Source organism: Biomphalaria glabrata, chromosome 18, assembly GCF_947242115.1.
Source record: "Biomphalaria glabrata chromosome 18, xgBioGlab47.1, whole genome shotgun sequence".
Lineage (NCBI taxonomy): Eukaryota > Metazoa > Mollusca > Gastropoda > Planorbidae > Biomphalaria > Biomphalaria glabrata.
Genome location: NC_074728.1, coordinates 9,476,322 through 9,499,057, shown reverse-complemented (window position 1 = coordinate 9,499,057; position 22,736 = coordinate 9,476,322). Strand labels below are relative to the sequence as shown.

The window sequence follows — 22,736 nt, the reverse complement described above, 5'->3', positions numbered from 1 at the left end:
TTTAAGATTTCCTTGCGAGAAGGACATAGCCTTGACCTTTTTGAAATCGGAAGCGCCATTTGTTCTAGTGCGAATTCGAGGTTGACCTCTCGTTTCTTTTATTCTCTCAAAACAGACTCAACGTAGGTCTGATACATTCTCAATACTGATAAAAAGTAAGAGTTTTGTGTGTTGCTGATATGTTATCTTTAAAAAGTATTTTATATCGTAGATCTATAGAGTCTAGGGCTAGATATAACGTTAATCCAAAGATTAGTCTTATCATAATTAAACAGAATTTGATGTTGACGAAATATCCGGCCATATTCTAGATCTAGATCTAGATCTAGAAAATAGGAAAAATTTAAGTCTAACAACTAAGTGAAGTAAACTAAGTCGTCTAATAAACTTAAATAAAGACTGTAAATAAATAAGTTGAGTCTCAGTCTCGAGTCACTTGTCTAGTACGGTCTAGTTCTTGAGAGTGAGAGTACTGTAGTCAAGTGTAGTCTGTCTCAGATTCATCTTCTAGATCTAGTTTTAGTTTAGATTTACTATCATTTAGATCTAGGTCTAGATCTATTTCTAGACCTAAGCCCTAAAATCATCCGCATGCCCGGTCTACTAATTTTTTTTTGGTCAAGGCGTGTCAGTCAGTGTCACTAGTCACTAGACCAGATGTCCAGAGCTGGAAGAAGAAATATGCCGGTGTGCCAATGCCAAAATTAAAATATTGCGAGTTATCGTGATTCCCCCCCCCCCCCAAAAAAAAAAAGAAATAATTAAATATCATCTAGAATATTCTAGAATAATTCCTTTAAATAATTTTAAAATAATATTATTATTATCACTTAGACTTTATATTATCTTTTAGACTGTTAGTAGTGTTAGTCACTGTTAGACTTAGACTAACTTCACTATGACTATACTTATACTGCCTATACTGGCCTATACTATAGAATCTAGTACAACAGTAAACAGTAGTATAATTTAGATCATCGGTTCTCAACCTTTCAAGCTCGGCGATCCTTTTTACAATCCCCACTCTGCCCCCCTCCACCCGCACACTCACAGCAATAGAAGAATAGACAAAAACAATCCACATTTTGATGGTCTTAGGCGACCCCTGCCAAATTGTTAATCGACCCCTAAAGAGGTCGCGACCCACAGGTTGAGAACCTGAGTTAGATGATGATATAGATCTAGATCTAGTGATCAAGGTAAGTTTAGTAAGCTTTGAGTTTTGCAACATTACAAGTTAATAAACATTTTTAGATTTAAAGTAACACTATCGCTGTGTAATTCTAAAGGCTACTATATTTAGATACCCTTACAATGTTTTTATTTTGTAAGTCTTCATGTGTATTTTTTAAACATATTGTGAATAAATCACCTGACCAAAATTTGTGTAACAGAAACATGAAATTATTTTAAAAATGTAGAAAAAATGAATTATACAATTATTATTATTTTTTTTTTTTTAGATTTGTTTAAGATTAAAAAAAACAACAACACTTTTATTGACTTAGAAGAAAAAAATATTAGTTTTGATAGTTAATATAATTCATCACTCATAATCTTTTAGGCACAAAAAGCAGCATCTGTTTATCCTAACCTTCTATTCTATTTTAAAAATCTCCTATAAATGTTTATCAACAGTATTCCTGACTCATCAACCAGCAACTCAGAAAGTAGATTAGGATAACATTTGTTAATATTTGATGTGTACAAGATAACAATATAATATATAGAAGACATTTTTAAAATATTTTTTTCAAATTTTATCACCAGCCTTTACAGTAATGGAAAAACAAAATGATTAGAGTTATTGTTATTTTTATTAGGATTAAATGTTGAAAAATTTATGTCCTGGTCCTATCATTGTCTATTAGATTATTTAATGCACATACATTAAAAAATGATGGCTGCCTGGTCATGCGGTTTGCGCACTGGACTGTCGAGGGTTCAAACCCTGCCCGCTCCCATCCCCCGTCGTCCTGCGGGAGGTTTGGACTAGGAAGTAAACTATCTTCAACTCTGAAGGAACATCCGAAACATGTAAAACATTTTTAAACAAAAGAAACATTTTACATTTTGTTAACTAACACATACTGGCTTGTTGAAAAATTTAATTAAAATATGTTCATAATTTAGCAATTCAATGCAGTTTTGATATAAATTAAATGTAACTATCAGGCTCATTCACCAAAGGCCAAATAGTATTAAGAGAAAAATGTGTTTGTTTTGTAAGCATTAGGCATTATAATTTGTGCCTTTTTTAAATTTCTAATTCTTTAAGGCAGAAGCTCAAAAAAAATAATGGTGAAGTTATTATTAATTAAACAGTTTGCTAATAAGGGGATCTCATAAGATTTAATAAACATTTATTTGACTTATTTATTTAAAGTATTTTTTTCAAAAGCTGAATAGATAAACTTTAAATGGGAAATGTTTTTTTCTAGTAAAAAAAAAGTACATATATATATTCTAAGCCTAGTTGTTTAAAATATTAATATTACTCTAATAATTTAGCATTTTGAACCTCAAAATTCAGATTCATGTTGCAAAATTTTGAATCCATTTTTTACACAAGAGACTATAGAGTTTAGAAAATTATAGTTGACTTAGATTTTAGCTTGTTGATCTATGCTATATGTTTAACTGATCTAGCAGTCAAAATAGATTTAAAAAATCTTTTTGTGATTTGCCTGGATATGCTTATGGTAAAAGCTGCAACAATTACTAATTTATGCACAGATGGCTCAGATGTTGGCTAAGCCTGGGTCCACTGGACAGATTCCCATCTTGCCCAGATCACCATCAAGTCTGATCAACAAAGCTGGGGTGAGTATTATTTTGTCTACCATTCATTCTGTGCATGGTGTTTTTTTTTTTTTTTTTTTTTTTTTTTGTACACAGTGCACAGAATTATTGTTTGGTAGTGTTTATTTTACCATTGTATTGTGGTTTTTAACCTTTTTCAATGCAAAGAATGTTTAATAGCTTTCATTCCCTTTTCAACCAATCCGTACTAAAGATTGTTTCAAAAGAGTTTTTGTTGTGATTTAAGTTTTTTTTTTTTTTTTTTAAATTTTTAATGTTTTTTTTTTTAACTATTGTCTCTGAAAAACTATTGTGTAACAATAACTTAGTTTGTAGTTTGTTTATAGATGTGAGGCACATTCTCGTGATTTTTGCTTTTAGATTAGTTACGTTTCTTGTGCTGTTGTTTTGTTTTGGCACTTTATCATCGCTTCAATCTACAACAGGTCAAGCCAGCTTTGAAAACTATCTCAGAGAAAACTGAAGTAAAAACATTTTTGTGTGTTTTTTTTTTCTTTGCATCATCTAAATAGCAGTGTACTCCTTTATTGTCTTAATATTAACATACAATTTTGTTGTTAAAAAAGAGTGCATTTTGAAATGTGTGATAATGAACATCAATATTAAATCTTTCAAACTTTTGATTCCGACACGAAATAAAGTTGTGAACTGCTATTTATGGATTTATCCCTCCCCCCTTGTTGCTGACATTTTCATGTCTTATGTAATGCATTTTTATTGGTGATGGTTTTTTTTTTATTTTATTTCAACCCACTCTTCTTTTGGAAAACATTATCCAGGACAGAAGATAAATACAAATGTAAATGCTGAAACAATGAATAATGCATAAATGTAAATAATATATAATGGCACCTCCATGTTCAATATAATTTTAATGAGAGAAAGTTGAAATATATTTTGCAAAATTATGGACTCAACAACTCTGTAGGCAGCAGCACCTGATCAGGTGAGCTGACCACAAGACCATGGTCATGTTGGAGTCTGGGCTCACATTGGTCAGGACTGTACTCTATTTCTCTGCATTTATTTCACAATTTTATCTCATTAAAAATATTGCATCCAGTGATGCCATTTTATATATACTAATTATGCATCAGGACAGAAAACATTTGTCTGCACATCTGTAATCAATGAAGAATTAAGATGATGGACAACTATTTAATATTCTATGTGACTGAAAAATAATATCTAACTTATAAGGCGACCATCTACTTCCTAGGGTGTTTAACTCTTTATTTGAATTTCTATATTTCTCACTTTAAACTATCCTATAAGAATTCAAACAGCTTGTTTACTAAATCTCTGAGAAGAGGTGGTCACCTTTCTACAGTGTTTCTCATAGGTGTGCACTTTCAAAAAGAATCGAGAACGATTTTAAGTATGTGGCATTTAAAAGTGAATAGCCTTGTTGAGAAACACTGCTTAATGATTTAACTTTTTATTTATTTCTTGATATTCTAACATTGTGGCTAACTTACACTTTGAAAAATATCAGTGTTTGATTGAAAGAATCTATATTCTTAGTTACCAGTTTAAAAAAAAAGGGGGGGGGGGCCTTAGACATTGTCCTAGAACTAACTCTTGCTTAGTGCGCTTGTGTGATCAGAATGCTAGGGGCCAGAAGTGAGGAAGTATTTTTGTATCAGTAAATAAAAAATCAATGATGAACACAAAAAGTAAGGGAACTAATAAACGTGCTGAGTATTCAACATCTGTTCCATGGTAAGCTAAACTGAGTGATAAAGAGAGCTCTTTTTTTTTCCCCCACTCAACAAACCTCATTTTTTGCATTATTTGTATTGTGTAAACCACCATGTCATCACCTCATGTGCAATGTTGTTTTCAGACACCATCATCATCTTCATTAGGAAGGAAATCATCAGCAGACGCGACCAGGGCAAGTCACATACTCCATTCATTCATTTACTAACATCCCCACTTTATTGCTTGTTAGGGTCAGCTAGTATTTTAGTTTTTTAAACATATACCTTTTTTTAATTAAAGTTATATTTACCTTTATTTTTGATATGTTTCCCCTTCATACCAACACAGACGCATTAAAGGTATTTAACAAATGGCTACTAAATGAAGTTAGCTACCTTATGTGCATTCTTAAAGCTCTCTGATTATAGCTGTCATTCCAGGCCTGAGTTACGTTAAGGAATATTGTAAAATAAAGTGCAATTGTCATTTAGAATAAATACCTAATTGTAATTTGTTTAAAAATTTTGGTTATAAGTAGTTGGATGTAGCTATAACCTAATGACTTCAAGTGCACAGATATACTTATCATTATAAATATAGTGTGGCATTTTTTTCAGTAAGGGAAAACATATGTAAAATCAAGTGTACAACTTTTATTTGTATGCATAACTAATTTTTAAAATTTATATTTGTCAAACCATTATGATTGCATCCACTCATTAGGGGAATTTGGGTGTATCTTTTGTAGAACTCTAGCCTTTTTCTACCAAGCACAAATTTTGTCATTGTTGCATCCTGCTTTATTTTAGCATGAATTATTAATTAGATTCTTATTTGTTTGTTTGGTTTGGTATAAATTTGGTGTTCCAGACTTGTTAGTGCTTATATTAAAAAAAAAAAAATTAAAAAAATTAAAGAGTTATTAATAACAAATCTTTGCTTTCTTCAACCACTGTGAAAATATTAGTTGAACCATAGTTGAAGATTTTAATTGTTTAAATTATGAATTATATGGCATTAAGAGCACATACCTGAGACAAAGCTTATAAATAAATTGTGGGTTTCCTCATGAGTCATGGTTCCTCCACGATTTTAAGGGGTGCTAAATTTGGCAGGTATGCTAGTTGCAGGAAGTGAATACCATAGTTGATAGTCCCAATATCTTAGAGGCTCCACTCCTGATTTTACCTCAATGTTGAATTCAGAAGTCTTGTAGTATAGCTGTAACCGTCAGTAGATAAGAAACATTTTCATCTGGTATAATATGTAAGCAGACCAGTTGTTGGACAAAGTTGTCAGAGGCTGTTTGAGACATACCATTTAGAAAGATTTTATGACAATTAAAGCTTTTCCATACATATTTCCATGACATATTTCTAAGACTACCTTTGCAACATTTAAATATATGCAAGATGATATCAGTGATTGGACCAAATAAATATCTTAAAATGCCAAAGAAATTTTACTAAATGAAAAATTTAAATCCCACTACTTGTACTAGTATTAAAATAAAGAACAAAAAAAATGTATGTGTTGACATTTGGCATATTCTAAAGTCTTGTCTTGCTCAGTATAGTGTAGTTGGTTGAGGTTTAAATGCATGTTTTTATTTTAGCTCCCTTGTATTGTCTTGGAGCAATTATAGCCCATTAATTTGTAAATGCATATTACATTTAGAGTCAGATGTTATCATTGTGTGCATCATAAAAGCATTTCCTCTTGTGTTTTTTGTTTTGTTTTCAAATATAGTTAAAGTAAATTGGCCAAAAAAAAAAACAATCAATATTTAGGTCCATCATAAATAATTGACTTTTGTTTTTAGGTGTTTACATAATTGTACCGCAAAACCTATAATTTTAAGTAACTTTTCTGGCTTATAGTGTTATTCTCATAATTCTTAGCTACACATACGTGTACCACTACTGCGTAACTCACAAACATTTATAATATTTTTAAATAGTGTTTAAAGCAGAGGTTCTTTGCCATTATTTCTTCTTTCTCCATACACAGTGGTAAAATAGAAGTGAATTACTTACTATTTAGGGGATCCCTTTTTTTTCAGAATTGTATAATAATAATATAATTTTATATAAAGTTTTAAAACTATAAACTGTGTGGACTAACCCTATTTAGATGGTTCACTCTGAGAACTAAATAATACTATGGTTAAGAACCAATGCTTGCTACAGGAATGATTTTTTGCTTTGTGCATCATGTATTTGTTTCCCTTTCTGAATTATTTGACCAATTTAATATTGCTTGTACCTCTACCAATCTTTCATTCATTTAACACTGGCATGTTGTCACTGTTACATTATCAGAGTGATATGGCTTCCAATAAGGAGTCGGTAAGATTTTTTTTGTTGTTGTTTCCCATGACTCTTCATACATCTCCATGTATTCTTTAGCTTCACTCACTGTGACCTCATAGACTCACACTTGCATGTAACATTCTCTTTTGTTCACTAGAGCTTATCTAACTCAATTCATATCGGTTAACACATTTGGGTCATAACACTGACAGATTTTGCAATTCTATCAACTCTGCTACAGACCTTTAGGTTATACATCTCTTTGACATTGAAATCCTTTATTAAGTTTTAGCCAGGTGGAATGTTAGCAAGCTGACAAAGTCAGAATCATGTTATAGTTTTGGGATTAAAACCTGTGTAGTTGGTTAAAGCTATCAGACCCTTTTTTTTTGTGTTATTTTTCTACTCAATAAAATGCTACTGGACTTGGCATACAATCATCATGTTATTATACATAAAGCTGAATAATTGTACCGTAATAATTTGTAACCTGGTTTTAGGAATACCTGGTTATTGCATCATTACTTGGTTTTCCTTACAACTATTTATTAGTTGGTTACACTTTTGCATGCGTCACTGCAGTGATGGTATTTATTCACCTCAACCCCCTTGTGTTTTGTTATTTTTTAACTTCTTTTAAAAGTAATAGTAATGGTCTGTTTCAAATTCAATTTTCAGTGATGCAAGCAACCCTTCCCCTTGAGCCTCAGTGTTTTTGTTTTTGTTCATTAGCACTGCACCCAGTTCATATCCAAGCCTGTTAGCTGTTGGAATTTATTTGGGCTGTGTATGTGTGAGCATGTTCAAACTTTAGTCTACTTTATTCCTGTGTGTGTGTGGTATGCTTCCATTACATTGGAAAACATCTATATCTATATTATTAGGATCAGGCATTTTGGTTTGCCTTCTGGTGGGTTTTAAACTTGAAAGGAAGGGAAGCCAGCCAAAAGACATGTGGTATGAATGGAAGAGTGATTGGGATATTTAAAAAGGGGGGGGGGAGAATTGTTTAGTAAAGAAGTGATTTGGGATAGTTTATGAGGTATTTTGGCTTATAGTGTGTGTCAAATTGTTCTGACAGTCACTAGCTACTTAATGTGTAAGTATTGTCACTCCTGGAGTCAAGGGTAAAGTGTCCTCAGCTTGACCCAGCTTTAAAACTCTGCCAACACTACAAGCACATTAAAATGTGAAAAGCCTTAAGACTGAGGTTTTTGACCTCTGAATGACGTACATGTGTTTGAATGTCTGCACACAGTTGAGTGATTTTGTTTAAGTAGTAATGTCAGTGTTTGACAGTGTCTGAACACAAGTCAGTGTCCTAGAACTGAGCTCTGTAAAGCAAGCCTGTAGTGTAGGGTATAGAAAGTACCTATATGTTTCTATCCATTTACCTTACATACACAAGAGGAAATGTGTTGCATACTTTAGGCCACTTAACTGAAGAAAAACAAATGCCCTATAGGGAAAAAACAAACTTTGGCAACTTAATCCTTCCCCACAGAGAGACAAATCCCTTTCATTGTTTTGTTGTGTGGCTGAAAGACAATGACTGCAGAAGTAGAACTGGTCACCATTAAGACTTGACAGCAGTGGGTTGTGTTGTCATTATAACCATTTTGTACAAAGGTCTTGTGTATATGCTTGTCAAGTATAGTGTTAAAATCAATAATGAAGAGGGAGGGGGGGGGTGTGGACATGTTGCCATCTGTTTAGCAAACAATTTACATTATTATACCATTGAACTGATACGTCATTTCTCTGACGGTGTTATCATTGAAAAATTACTCTTTTTTTTTTTTTTTTAAACATATTACTTGGTGTCCATCTTGTAAAAAAAAAATATGATGGTGTGATTTATCAATAAAGGATGCATTTGTTTTATTGATTTGCATTTTACTTTTTATTGCATAGATAGACAATGATGAAACAGTGAACCAAACTAATTCAATAATTGAAATATTTTTTATTGCTGCTTAACTGATCCTGTGCTTCATGTGTAATTTCTAGTAATTGAAAAATCAATCTCTTCTTGCCAGCCTAACTAACGTAAATGTACTGCTCAAGACTTTGATTAGAGTTGCTTCATTTGTCACATCAGTTCAGTGACTTTATTTATTGATCAAGTAATGCTGTAGATGACCAAACCATGTTTTAGCTTTTGAATTTCAAATACATATTTGAAGTCTTTGTATTTTTTTAATTCTTATAACCTCTATTCATATTTAAATGAACAAAAAAAAACAGCAATAATTTTTATTGACTGCCTTTTTTTTTTTTTTTTTTTTATTACTGTGCTGAAGACAGCAAGGTTTGAATTGAATTTAGTACAACAGATTGTAAACAAATCTTGTTTGAAAAGTGTGTTCTTGTTGAGGTACTCCACTTATCAAGCTGGATGGGGCTAGAACACAGTTCAACTAAATTACAATATTTACAATATACACACAGCTGTTGGACTCTGCTGTACCAGCTCTAGTTCCAATAGCCCCTTATCTTTTTTTTTTTTTTTAAATCATTGTGACCAATTTATGTTGTGTTTTTACTGGATATCTGTAATGGCTAAAAGGGTTAAGGTATTTATATTTGTTATGTATCATTTGAAATATTTTATATAAATATCAAACTATTCTTCAGCAACATCAGTTAAGTACAATAACAGTAGTAACTCTTGTGTTATGGCTTTACTACTACTATTTATAGTGTTTCTATTCAGTGGGTATTTTGTTTAAAAAAAAACAACACTATTACTTTATAACAAGATCTAACACAGTTACTCATTTTATTTTTCAAGCTAGAGATAAAAATAATTTTTTCATAACATAAAGATTTTCTATTTTATTGTTTGTTTTGTTTCTCCTTGAAGTATATTCTTAAATGCAGTATAAATTATCAATCTTTAGAATTTTCTAAATTCTTAATTTCTATTATATTAATAAGTTGTAATTATCATCACAATAATACTTGTCTTGGTGAAATGGTGCTTTTAAAAAAAGGTGCAACAGTCTTTAGTGAAAGCTGGATATTGATATTCTTGTATGAAATGATTGTAGATAAGTATAGTTTTTTTTTCTTTTACATTAATTGTAAATAGCATCAAGGCCAGGTTGGCAAGCTTTGGTCGCAAATTAAATGTCCCCCAAGAAAGCTAACAATTTTAATTGCTTGTTGTTGTTTTTTTTTTTTTGAACAGTTTAATATAAAAGATGTTGAGCACAAGGGAGAATACTACATCCAATCGCAGCAGCTCCATGCTGCCAATGCCAACTCGAGGCTTGAGCATCTGTGTGCTCTTGACATTGACTCAGAGCCTGGAAGGATTCGAATGACTGGCATCATCTGTACCATAGGTAAGGGAGATTCACAATGTTTTCTGTGCTTCATGAGCTAGTTAAGGCTCAGTATATATATATAATGTTGCCTTTGATTTTGTCTCAATTTTTTAAAAATAAATATTCTCAGAACTTTTTTTTAGTTCTGCAAGTTTTCTTTTTTACAATCCCTTATGGTTGGCACCCAACTGTACAATTATTTTTGTTTATAAGCCTAAGTAGGCCTAACTGTGCCTTTGCTAATGTTATAAAATCATGATTATAATTTAAATATATACATGATTTATTTGTATTGATAGAAACTGAACATAACCAAAGCTTAATGTTTAATCATGAAACAAAAAGCAAATATATTTGTGCTCATAATTAAATTACAAAGAACAGAAATATTTTTTCTTTATGGCTTGCATTTATTTCCTTTTCTATTGCATATGGATGACAGTCTGTTAACTATATGGCTCCTTTTGTCTCGAAAGGCAATGGATGCGCCCAAGTGAGTCACTGGTTTTGGCTTAATCTTGAGACGGGGCAGAATCTGGTGTGGCTAATCAAGCCAATTCTAGAACGGCAGACTTTGCCACAATTCGTACATGTGTATGCCTCTGATTTAGGGCTAGCAGACAGGGCAGCTTTCTTTTTTTTCCTTCTTGATTAAAGCCGCTTCAATTCTTTTGTTCTCAGCAAGGGTTGTCCCAGCACGCACAGTCTGTCTCCATGCACTCCGGTCTTTGGCTATGTTTTCCCACATACTTTCACTGATGCCTGAGGCTCTCATGTCTCGCTTGCAGACATCTCTATATGTTAGTCTTGGGCGGCCCTTGGGTCTGACTCCTTCCACAAGCTCAGCATATAAGATATCTTTCGGGATTCTACCATCTGGCATTCGGGTGACATGTCCGAGCCAGCGTAATCTTCTTTGTGTCAGGAGAGCATACATGCTGTTCATATTGGCCAATCTCAAAACTTCCTGATTGGAGACATGGTCCCTCCAAGAGATGCCCATTATGCGTCTCAGGCAGCGCAAGTGGAAACTATTCAATCTGTGCTCTTGGTACATGTATGTTGACCAGCTTTCACTGCCATAAAGGAGAGTGCTCACAACACAGGCGTTGTAGACTAGGATTTTGGTCGCTGTGGTCAATTTACCATTTTCCCAGACGCGCTTGGAGAGTTTTGCCAATGCTGTGGTAGCTTTTCCTATCCTTTTTGTCAGCTCGATGTCTAAGTCTAGGTTACTGACAATTGTTGAACCCAAGTAGGTAAATTCCTGCACCACTGAAAGGGTGTGGTTCCCAATTTGTATTATAGGTATTTCTGCGACGTCTTGTGCCAGGATTTCGGTCTTGGAGAGACTTATAGTAAGGCTAAACTCTTGACAAGCAGCTGCTAAGGCGTTCACTAGCTTCTGTAGACCTCCTTGTGAGTGAGATACGAGTGCCGCGTCATCTGCAAACAGCAGCTCCCTTATCAAGATACGACGCCTTTTCGTTTTGGCTTTAAGACGTGCCAGGTTAAAGAGCCTTCCATCGGATCTGCTATGGATGTATATTCCGTCTTCCAGGGATTTAAAAGCACTGGATAGTACGACTGAGAAGAAGATGCCAAATAGTGTAGGGGCCAGTACACATCCTTGTTTTACACCGCTCTTAATGGAGAATGGCCTGGAGGAAGAACTTTCAAACTGAACGGTACCCTGCATATTTTCGTGAAAAGCTGACACTAGTTTTCTTAACTTATTTGGGCAGCCGATTTTCTCTAGTACAGCAAACAGACCGCTTCTGCTAACAAGGTCAAAGGCCTTGGTCAAATCAATAAAAGCTATGAAGAGGGGCTGCTTTTGTTCTCTGCTCTTCTCCTGTAGCTGCCGCAGAGAGAAAATCATATCTGTTGTAGATCTACCTGCCCTAAAGCCACACTGCGACTCTGGATAAACACGATCTGCCAGGATCTGTAATCGCTTTAGTAATACTCTAGCAAAAGCCTTTCCGACTATGCTAAGCAGTGAGATGCCTCTGTAATTGTTACAATCAGAGCGGTCGCCTTTATTTTTATAAATTGTAACAATGTTGGAGTCTTTCAATTCTTGGGGGACCATTCCTTGTTCCCAGCACAAGCTTAGCAGTTCATGGAGTGGTTTGATTAGGGCATGTTTTCCAGCCTGAATTACTTCAGCAGGAATGCCATCTCCTCCGGGTGTTTTCCCATGTGCAAGCATGTCAATGGCAATGCTCAGCTCCTTTACTGAGGGCGTTTCGTCTAATTCCGTCAAAACTGGAAGTGATGGGAAGTTGGAAACAGCATTTGGTGAGATGGCGTTTTCAATCTGGTAGAGTTCTGCATAGTGTTCTACCCATCGTTCCATTTGCAGCGCACGATCGCTGATGATTGAGCCATCTTTTGACTTGAGCGGAGCACACTTGCTGGTGTGAGGTCCAAAGGCTTTTCTCATGCCCTCATATAGTCCTTTTATGTTACCACAGTCGGCACAAGATTGAATATCTTCGCATAGCTCCTGCCAGTATTTGTTAGCACATTGTCTCGCTACTCTTTGGGCATTGTTACGTGCAGCTCTGAGCCTTTTTAACCCTCAAAATGCGTGGGGCCACGATCGTGGCTTGGTGTAAACAGAAATTATAAGGCGCGAGGCCACGATCGTGGCTTCGTTTATATACGGTCGTTTCTTTCGTATTTTCTCGGTAATTAGTTGCAAAACAGTACATATCCGTTTACTTCCTTCACTTCCGACTTTGAATTTGCAAAGGACGCCAAGTTAATTTCTTTCTAGACGATTTTAATCAATCAAAAATGAGTAGTGAGAGTGAAGTTGATTTTCCAAATCTGAATAAAGACAACCTAACTGACGATGAATTTATGGATTCTGATTTAGATGAAGATTTATCTGGTAAGTGCAAATTATACGGATAATTAGATCTAGATCTAAATATAGGCAATATCCTTCACGTGTAGCGATCTTTTTTTTTTTTTAACAAATGTTTTTATCCATAGATTATTTTAATTTGGGGTGACCAAAAGTAACTAAAAAGGGCGTGGCACCTCAAAGTGTTTGTTTACATTATTAGATCTAGATCAATATTTGAAAATTAGTAAGCTTTAATTTAAAATATTAGTGATATTACTAATATTAGATCTAATAGTAATAGATCTAGGTCCTAAGTCTAAGTCAATCTGTAATATAATAATTTCAGTATAATTAGTCTAGATCTATATCTTATGATAATTTTTTTTTCTTTATTTTCAGAATCAGATGAGGCAGAATCTTTTACACCCTCTGCTGAAGAATGGACACCTGTTGATGATCATGATTGTGGTCCCAGGCCAGTTTTATTTACAGCCCACCCAGGCCCAAAACATGCACCAGCTCCAGATGCAAAGCCTGTGGACTATGTCAACCTTTTTTTGACAGATGACATCGTCAATTTGGTTGTAAACGAAACCAATAAGTACGCCAGGCAATTCATCGAAGATAACCATGAAAACCTGGAAACTACGCCAAGATCTCGTGTCCACAAATGGACACCTATCACAAAGGAAGAGTTTAGGGCATTTTTAGGTGTGACAATGAACATGGGATTAAATAAAAAGCCCAACTATAACGCTTATTGGGACTCCTGCAATCTGAGCCAAGAAACACCTTGGTTCCCTGTTCACATGAACCGAGATCGGTATCAGATTATTCTAAAATTTCTTCATTTCGCTGACAACACGCTGTTACCAGATAGAAATGATATTGGTTTCAAGCTTTTCAAGGTGCAAGAACTTATAAAGCATTTCAATGCTAAATTTAAATACTTTTACCACCCCACTCAAAATGTCAGCATTGACGAAAGTATGATTGGGTTTAAAGGAAAAACCCCTCATATCCGCCAGTTTATGCCTAACAAGAGGCATGCCAGATTTGGAATTAAGATGTGGTGTTTATCAGACAGTGCTAATGGCTATCTTTGCCAGTTTGAAATATATGAGGGCAGTCAAGGAAGAAGAATCGGCAATGGCAGGTCTTATACACACGAGCTTATTATTAGGCTTATGACTGCAGCCGGTCTGTTAAACAGAGGACACCACTTAGGGATAGACAATTTTTTTACCTCCATAGAATTATTGGAAGAACTTTTCACTGAAAATACTACAGCTACAGGAACTGTTAGATCTAACAGAAAAGGGCTACCAGATGTTTGTGTTAAAACTAAATTAAAAAACAAGGAGCTCATCGCAGCCAGAAAAGGTAATCTGCTTTGCTTGGCTTACCAGGATAATAGCAGAAAGCCAATCTTGCTGTCTACTGCTAGTAAAGCTGGTCTCATTGATACAGTAAACAGCAGGAAACAACCTGTAACAAGACCTGCTGTGATTCATGCATATAACCAGGCCATGGGTGGTGTTGACTTAGGCGACGAAAAACTTTACATGTATATGGCTGAGCGCAGAAGCTTGAAATGGACAAATAAAGTTTTTTTTTCCCTATTTGGAAGAGCTATTCTAAATAGCTATATAATCTACAATAGCAACACATCAGACAGACCAAAGCTCTCAAGGTACAATTTCATTGTGTCTGCACTAGAGAGCATGACATCAAACTTTGTTCCCCAAAAAGTGATACGTAGAAAACGCACTAGAACAGAGATGGAGGCTGCAAGAATGGGTCCAACACCCCTAACCCAGACTGTAGCAGGTCATCCACTTGATGGACATGATCTTAGCAAACTGCCAGTGGGGAAAAAACGACAGTGTGTTGCTGGTCATCCAACTCGTGTCAGAACTGGGTGGGAGTGCACAGGATGCAAAGTTGGACTGTGTCCTGAGTGTTTTGCTAAATATCACAGACAGTTGTAAATAATCATTCTTTCTACTTTTACAACTCTTGTATATATGTGTGTATATATATTTTTCTTAAAATTTTCTAAATGTGGTGTTTTTTTTCAAGTTTTATTAGTTGTGATTCTCACGGATTAAATTTTTATTGTGCTTTTTTAAAAAATGGTTTGTATTATTTTTTTAAATAATTTTTTATTTTTTATAAATATATGTTAACTGTCTGGACTTAATTAAATTCCTTATTCAATTAGCTTTTCAAAAATGTATAGGTTCAATAGGCTACTATGCATAGTTTAGCTACTAAAAGAAAAATAAGCAAGTGGGTATCCAATGTTTGTAAACACAAGAATTTTAATCCCACTTTTCAATGCACTCTCTATAAAATAGCTGAGCACTTGAAGGGTTAAGTTGCTTGGGGTGGGATCCTTCTTGTAGATTAGCATGGCTGCTCTCTTGTTCGTAGTGGCAGTTTCCATTTCTGGTAGACTAGCTTCAAACCAGTCTTCGCTTTTCTTGGTTTTGTTTCCAAAGACCAGTGATGATGTTTGGTAGATTGTATCACGCATAAACGTCCAGCTTTTTTCTACCTCAGTCACAGAGAAGTTTTTAAAAGCTTCCTCTAATTTGTTCTCAAATTCGGTGCAAAGATCAGGATTTTTTGTGCTAGTAGTATTCAGGGGTGATTTTCTTTTTCCCTGTGAAGTGTGGATCTTAGTTGGCAGCAGTCTTGTCCGGCAGGACACTAATGTATGATCAGTATCACAATCCGCGCTTTGGTAGCTACGTGTCAGCAGTATATTTCCAATGTCCTTTTTTCGTGTCAGTATCATATCCAGCTGGTGCCAGTGCCCAGACCTAGGGTGCCTCCATGAGACACAGTGCTGTGGCTTTGTTCTGAAGTATGTGTTGGTAATGCAGAGCTTATGGTATGTGCAGAATTCAAGTAGTCTTTGTCCGTTCTCATTCATCTTTCCGATTCCAAAAAGCCCAAGACAGTCTGGCCAGGTAGTGTGATCTGATCCTACTCTGGCATTGAAGTCACCTAGAAGGATCATATGTTCTTTTTGAGGAATGTTTGCAATGGCTTCTTTGAGGTCTTCATAGAACTTGTCTTTGTCCTCCTGAAGCGAGCATAGTGTGGGGGCATAGGCACTAATTAGAGTGACTTTTCCAGATGCTGTCATCATACTTATGCTTAGTAGCTGTTCCGAGCCACCAACTGGAGGGACTATCATGGGAAGAAGACTGTTCTTGACAGCAAAGCCCACACCATGTATTCGAGTCTCATCCTGTGCCTTCCCTTTCCAAAAGAAAGTGTAGTCAGTCTCGCGGAGCATGCCGTTTTCGGCCAGTCGGGTTTCTTGCAGGGCTGCAATGTCAATATGTAGCCTTTTTAGCTCGTTGTTTATAACTGCCGTCTTCCTTGCATCGTCAATCTGCCTTAGATCATCAGTGAGACCAGGACACATTGTCCTGACATTCCAAGTGGCCAGTCGCATGACAGGGATTTTCTTTTTCAGTTTAATTTTTCTTCTTTTATTGCTTGGTGCAAGTTTCCAGCCTACTTGTCATTTTAAACTAAGCTCTAAGCACCCATTAGAGCAGGCAGGCTGTGGCGGATCAGCACCTAACTGACTGGGGGCTGCCCAGGTTGAGGCGGGCGGTAGCTGATCAGTGAGGCGCGAAGACCTCTCCCACCGTCAGAGACAACCCGTGGCGTCCATACATTACGCCAATCAAGTTGGACTTATAACCCGTAACTGTTGTCTCCCGTGTTGTTTTAGCCGCTTTGCAGCAGCACCAGAGTTTCCTCTCCGGGGCGCATTCCTGGGCCTTGGATAAAGGGGTCATGGGTGGCCCATGCGTCATGATCCCTCTCTCGACCTTGCTGATGTGATCCAAAGGAACGCATCGCATTACATTTGGCACCAACTCAGTTGCAGAAGCTGCCGGAGGGAATTTCATAGCTGATACTCCCAACGCCTAAGGGGCTTCACTCCTGATTTCTCCTCGAGGTTGTCTCCTGAAGCCTCAGTACCGCAAGGCAGCGGGGGTTTGAAGTCAGAGTACCCTTCTCCTAGATGAACTGCCTTACTAGGCTAACGAGCTCCATCTGCCCGAAGCTCCCGGTTTTGTGGCGCCAGGTATCCGCCTTCACCCCTTCAACTGTTAGTAAGAGCAGTTTCGCCGGGCTTAATATCTAAGCCACACGAGCAGGCCAGGTGCTGGACTTAGTTGTCAGAGGCTATTTGAGACTGGTTTCAAAGGTTGTCATGGCCAGGGGTGTCAATGGGGTTAAGCTCCCATTGTCTATAAAGTACTCCTAATGGCATGCGAGTGTTAACTACGTATGTGAAAAGAAGCCAGTGCATTGCAAATGTTAAGATTCTGTTCCACTAAATAAGATATTCTCGGGGCTGTCTTTGTATTGGAAAGCACAGTGAATGTCATCTTCTGCATCATGTCTACTTGTTTATTGTCTGTTTCACAAAGAAATGTTGTTAGAAATGGAAGTAGAAGGCACTACTCATTCTCAGATACTTGATCCAAAATTGTGTAGCATTGAAATGAAGTGATATTTTGCTGCATCATTATTAATAACTTCAATAAATTCTCTCCTTTTGTGTCTCTGGAACATCGCAACTTAGATTGTGAATGCACTTCTTGCTTGTGCAAATGGGATATCAGGTAGATTAGGAAAGTATGCTTAAATCTCGTCCCCAAGCTTGTGCAACAAGTTCTCTTGCATAAATTATTGTATCTGTTTGTCAAATTCAATGTCATTTTCTTCATAGAAAGCTGATAAGGTTTGGAACATAAATACAACCATACCTTAAAAAATTGCCATAATATTTTCTTAATATTCTGTTGCTTGAGATCCAATTTAATGGGTTGTTCCTAAATGAAAATATTACATTCATTAACATGGACTATAAAATGATGGCATATTATCAATAATAAACTTAAGTACCTTTCAGTTGTGCCACGTTGTGCATAAATCTTAAATAGCAACTAAACAGCAAAAATAGTATCTATGATCCTACAATGGCATAACATTGTGCTATGCCACACTGTTTGGTGGACAGTTGTATGGACTTAACCCATTAGCTCCTTCTGCAGTTGGAAACGTTTTCCAGTTTTTGTCCTAAACCGTTGAAGAACGTTTCTAAAACCCGCTATTCAATATTCTTGCTTTAAACTTTTTTAAAAGAAGATGTCTTCTTGTTTCGTCGCAAGCGTGATTACAAATCATTTTGGAGATTACCGATTCTATTTTTAATAAAAATCGGGAAGGTTTTTATTTTTTAAATAATTTTTCAAATGAACAGGCCTATAGCCCCAGTGTATAAGCCCCTTCGTCGGAAAATGAGTATTTTTGAAGTTTTTTATATTCTAGTGGAATTAAACGTACATATTTTTTAAAACTAGACATATAGTTCTATTTTTTAAAGTTGTTTGTTTGCTCTTCAATTTGATTATTTTTTCAAAATACATATTTTTTAGGATTTTTTAAATATGGAGTTATCCCTCCTTGCTTAGGACTTTGGAAGGGTTTTTTTTCAACCGGAAATAGGAGCAATTGGGTTAAAAATATAATGTGGCCGTTAAAATGTTTGAAATTATTTTGATTCAGCTGTTTCTGATGGTCTTAAGGTGACCCCTGGCTAATTAACATTCAACTCTAAAGGGTATTGTGACAGGTTTAGAACTGCTGCTTTAAAACATTGTTATTAAAACTTTAAAACATTTTTTTAAAAACAGGGACGCAATTTCTTTTTTCACAATTTTACGTTTGTTTTCAATAATAATATTGAGCAAGTTTATGTTCTTAAATATGCTAAACAAATTGTCATTTGGGAAAACATCGCGGAAATTCTTGCAGAAACGAAAAATTATGTCCTTGACAAATCTCCTGTAGGAACTACAGAGGATGGAACCTGGCAAGTTTCAAACTCTGGACAATCGTTACGACAGTCTGTATCGCTAACCACCAAACCATGCAGCTCTTTTGTTTTATTCTAAACCATTAGTCATGCAGAGAGAAAAGACTGTCTTTAACTAAAGCCACCTTTTCTATGGGGGGAAAAAACTCTAACTCTAAGCATAATGTAATGACCTATTTTCTTGCTGGTGATGATTAAATAATCCTATATGTTGAAAAGGTCCAGCATGCCGAGAAGTGCCAATGCTGCAGAAGATGATTGCGGAAGGAATGAACATCGCCAGGCTAAACTTTTCACATGGAACGTATGAAGTAAGCTAGTATGCCAAGTAAACATTAGGCTAAAAATAGAAATTTAATTATAAGTTTTGAAACTAGCATTAATCATTTTGAGAAATGTTTTACCTTTTTGAGATCTATCAGTATGGAGACAAGTGATGTAATCAAGCATTGAGGAAATTGTAAACCCCCCCCCCCCCCCCCCCCCGCCCCAAACTCAAAAACAAATACTAAATTCATACTCTCTCATTCTTAGGGATATGAGCTTCTGTCCTCTTTGCTCGGAAGCATTAATCTTTCCCGCTAGTAAAGAAACATGGTTATGTTCTAGCTATAAATAAGTTTTATTTTTAAAAATAAACATTTCATTTTCCAAGAAATGCTTGTCGTTATAAGTGAAACCAATTTGTATAAATGTTTATAAAATAACCTTAACAGTATCACAAAGGAAGTATCGAGAATATCCGTAAAGCTGTGGAAGGTTTCTCTGAGCCTAGATCAGTAGCTATCGCCTTGGACACTAAGGGACCAGAAATTAGGACAGGTTTGATTCATGGGGTAAGTTTTCTTTTTTTTTTTTTCTAATTTATTTTTGTATTTTCTAAAAATATAATAAATTAAAGAGCCTGTAATACAATGCATGCTTCCTCAATTTCTTTCCTTAAATGTGATTTGACGGATTGTATTATTTTTATTCTTTTTTTTACTCTTAACCAAACTTTCTTTGTAAATATATAATAATGTATACCTAAATTTCAGCATTTTTCTAAATATGGGGTGGGCTCACCTAGGTTTTTTTTTTTCCTAGGACCAAAAATCTGTTTTATTTGTATTGTGGTTATAAATCCTTATTTGAGTTTATCAAGTATTATCAATGTTTATGATAAATTTGATTACAGTGGAACCTCGAGATACGAGTTTAATTTGTTCCAGACCCAAGCTCGTAAGTCTATCTACTCATTTCTCAAACAAATTTTCCCCATGTAAAATAAAGTAAACCCAATTAATTGGTTCTAATCCTATATAAAAGTTCCAAAATTACCTAAATGCTTTAAAAGACATGTTATGAATTAATAAATGTACATGAAACACATATACATAAACAATAAAATAAATAATGAAATGAGAAATGCAGAAAAGATATCAATCAAATATATGCAAAGTAATGGTAAATGTATAGAATATTATCTGGGTGGCTGACGAAAGCGCTAACCGAGTGCAGGTTAGGAGGAGGGAGCGAGGGGGCAGAACGAGTTGACTGCACAGAACTAAGGCTAGGTAAACACTTCATTAACAGCAGAAACAAAACAACACTGCTTCGTTTCGATGGATATCATCCTCTTCTTCGTATCATTGTGGTTGTGGTTCCTTTTCTGAGTGAGAACGGAAAGATCCGATTTCGTACGATCATCGCCGATAGGTTTTAGCTATTCAACTCGACTCGTAACTCGAATTGTCGCTCATAAGATGAACAAAAATTTTGCTCTCAGCGCTGCTCATGACTCGAATTACTCATATGTAGAGCAGCCTGTATCTCGTGGTTCCACTGTATTATGTGTTGTCCTATTTTGTTATCTTTTAATTAGGACCTTTCATTCTTTTTTTGAGAGAAGCAACTGCAAAACATGGTGGGAAGCGTAGTGGAGAGATTAAGTATGCTTGAATTAGTCTTGGCTTTGCTACCTATGAAGGAAGCTTGAGGTTTGACACCCTGCTCAAGCAGATGTGTGTTTATTGAGCGCCTAAAGGTAGCACGGAAAACCTTCTCCCAGATTTCCCCCCCACCCATCCCCTCCAACCGGTCCACACACGAGATTGGACCATAGCTATGAGCATGAAAGTAGTGCTATTCAAAAAAGCTATAATAATAATAACAACTAGCTTGGCTCTTTATCAAGGGAGTGTTTGGGTTAAACTTGAGCCGGGTTGTGCTTGCTGAGTGCCTTACGGCAGTATGGAAGCCTCCCAGATTTTTCCTCCTCCCATTTGTTTACAAATGCTTTGGACCAGAGCACTATGAGTATGGTATACTTTTAAAAAAAAAATTATATTTTCCTCAGAGTGGCACTGCGGAAGTGACATTAGTGACTGGTGAAAGCATCAAAGTGACCATTGATGATGCCTTCATGGACAACTGCAGTAAGGACGTCCTGTGGGTAGACTACCAAAACATAGTGAATGTGGTCAACCCTGGTTGTAGGATCTTCATTGATGACGGCCTGATCTCAATCATTTGCAAGGAGAAGGGTGAGTGGCCTGACTGCCAGAAAACCATAGGTGTGCTTGGTATGGATGAACCCAGTTATTTTTTTTTTAAGTTGAGTCATGCAGGCTGGTTAATGGGTTCTTCTTGAGTACATATTGTAGGGATTGGCTTTCAAATATCAACAATATGGAACAGCTGTTTTTTTTTTTTAATTATAATGATGAAATGTAATATAAAATTCAATTGAAATAATGCCATAAATGACAATTTTAACATAAACAAATTTATTTGTATATATTAGGTTTTAATAGAGAAGAGAAAATGTTGTTTTTTCGGTAACATACAATTTGACCTTATTACCAAATTAAAAAAAAAAATATGTTGAAATATGCTCTGGTAATGTTTCCAGAAGGAAGATCGTAGTACCTTACTGCTTGTAATGTTCCCATGAGCATTTTTTTCTGTGGTAAACTATCCTGCTGTTGCCTTTCTGGGTTAAAAGAAACTTTTTTTTTTATTAGGCCCAGATTTTCTGCTCTGTGAGATAGAGAATGGTGGAGTTCTTGGATCCAAAAAAGGATGCAATCTTCCAGGGACGGCTGTTGACCTTCCAGCCGTTTCAGAGAAAGACAAGGCTGACCTCCAGTTTGGTGTGGAAATGGGGGTAGGCTAATGAACATATTTGGTTGATTATTGTCCGAATAGTAAGAAAATAGAAACTCCCAGTAATAATCTGTAATTTTTAGGTGGACATGGTGTTTGCTTCCTTCATTCGAGATGCTGATGGCATTAAAGAGATTCGTAAAGCTCTTGGACCCAAAGGTACTAACATCAAAATCATTGCCAAACTTGAGAACCATCAGGGTATTCGCAAGTAAGTTTTTCAACTCAGAACTTAGAAGCTAGTTTCTAAATAGCAATTTTAAAAATACCCTCATCTTATTTGAAAATTATTAGGACAATTTCAATGTATAGCTAGTATTTAAAAAAAATACTTGAACGTTTTATTTTATTTTTTCTAAGCTTTTTACAGGTTTTTTTTCTAAGCTTTCTGCTGTAAAATTACATTTAATTTATTGGGTGTAGTATATGCCAGATAATAAAATAAGTATTGTTTATTAATAAAATCATTAATAAGAAAGAAAATCGTATTATCTTGCTATCAATTCCAAATCATAATGACTTTGGGTGTGGTGTGATTTACAGCATTTTCTTTATGTTCCAAAAATTAAGTCTAACAACTGCTACTTAAGTAAAAGTGCATATCTTTTTTAAAGGTGTTTTCTGTTCTCATGAAGCAAAAT

General features: G+C 35.5%; 1 protein-coding gene across 9 annotated transcripts in view; it reads left to right on the top strand.

Annotated features, from left to right (window-relative positions):
- LOC106069831 (pyruvate kinase PKM-like) overlaps window positions 1–22,736 on the top strand; it is a 31,577-nt gene continuing 8,841 nt past the window's right edge. For 2 of the 9 annotated variants that reach the window (XM_056016832.1, XM_056016834.1), the window contains exons 1-11: window positions 1–155; window positions 2,737–2,823; window positions 3,249–3,287; window positions 4,670–4,720; window positions 6,849–6,875; window positions 10,033–10,189; window positions 19,168–19,259; window positions 19,665–19,784; window positions 21,287–21,473; window positions 21,954–22,096; window positions 22,179–22,306. In XM_056016832.1, coding sequence (XP_055872807.1) covers window positions 2,737–2,823; window positions 3,249–3,287; window positions 4,670–4,720; window positions 6,849–6,875; window positions 10,033–10,189; window positions 19,168–19,259; window positions 19,665–19,784; window positions 21,287–21,473; window positions 21,954–22,096; window positions 22,179–22,306 — 1,031 coding nt within the window. In that variant the 5' untranslated portion in view covers window positions 1–155. The remainder of the gene's footprint in view (window positions 156–2,736; window positions 2,824–3,248; window positions 3,288–4,669; window positions 4,721–6,848; window positions 6,876–10,032; window positions 10,190–19,167; window positions 19,260–19,664; window positions 19,785–21,286; window positions 21,474–21,953; window positions 22,097–22,178; window positions 22,307–22,736) is intronic. The other 7 variants (XM_056016835.1, XM_056016836.1, XM_056016833.1 and 4 more) reach the window with 7 other exon arrangements.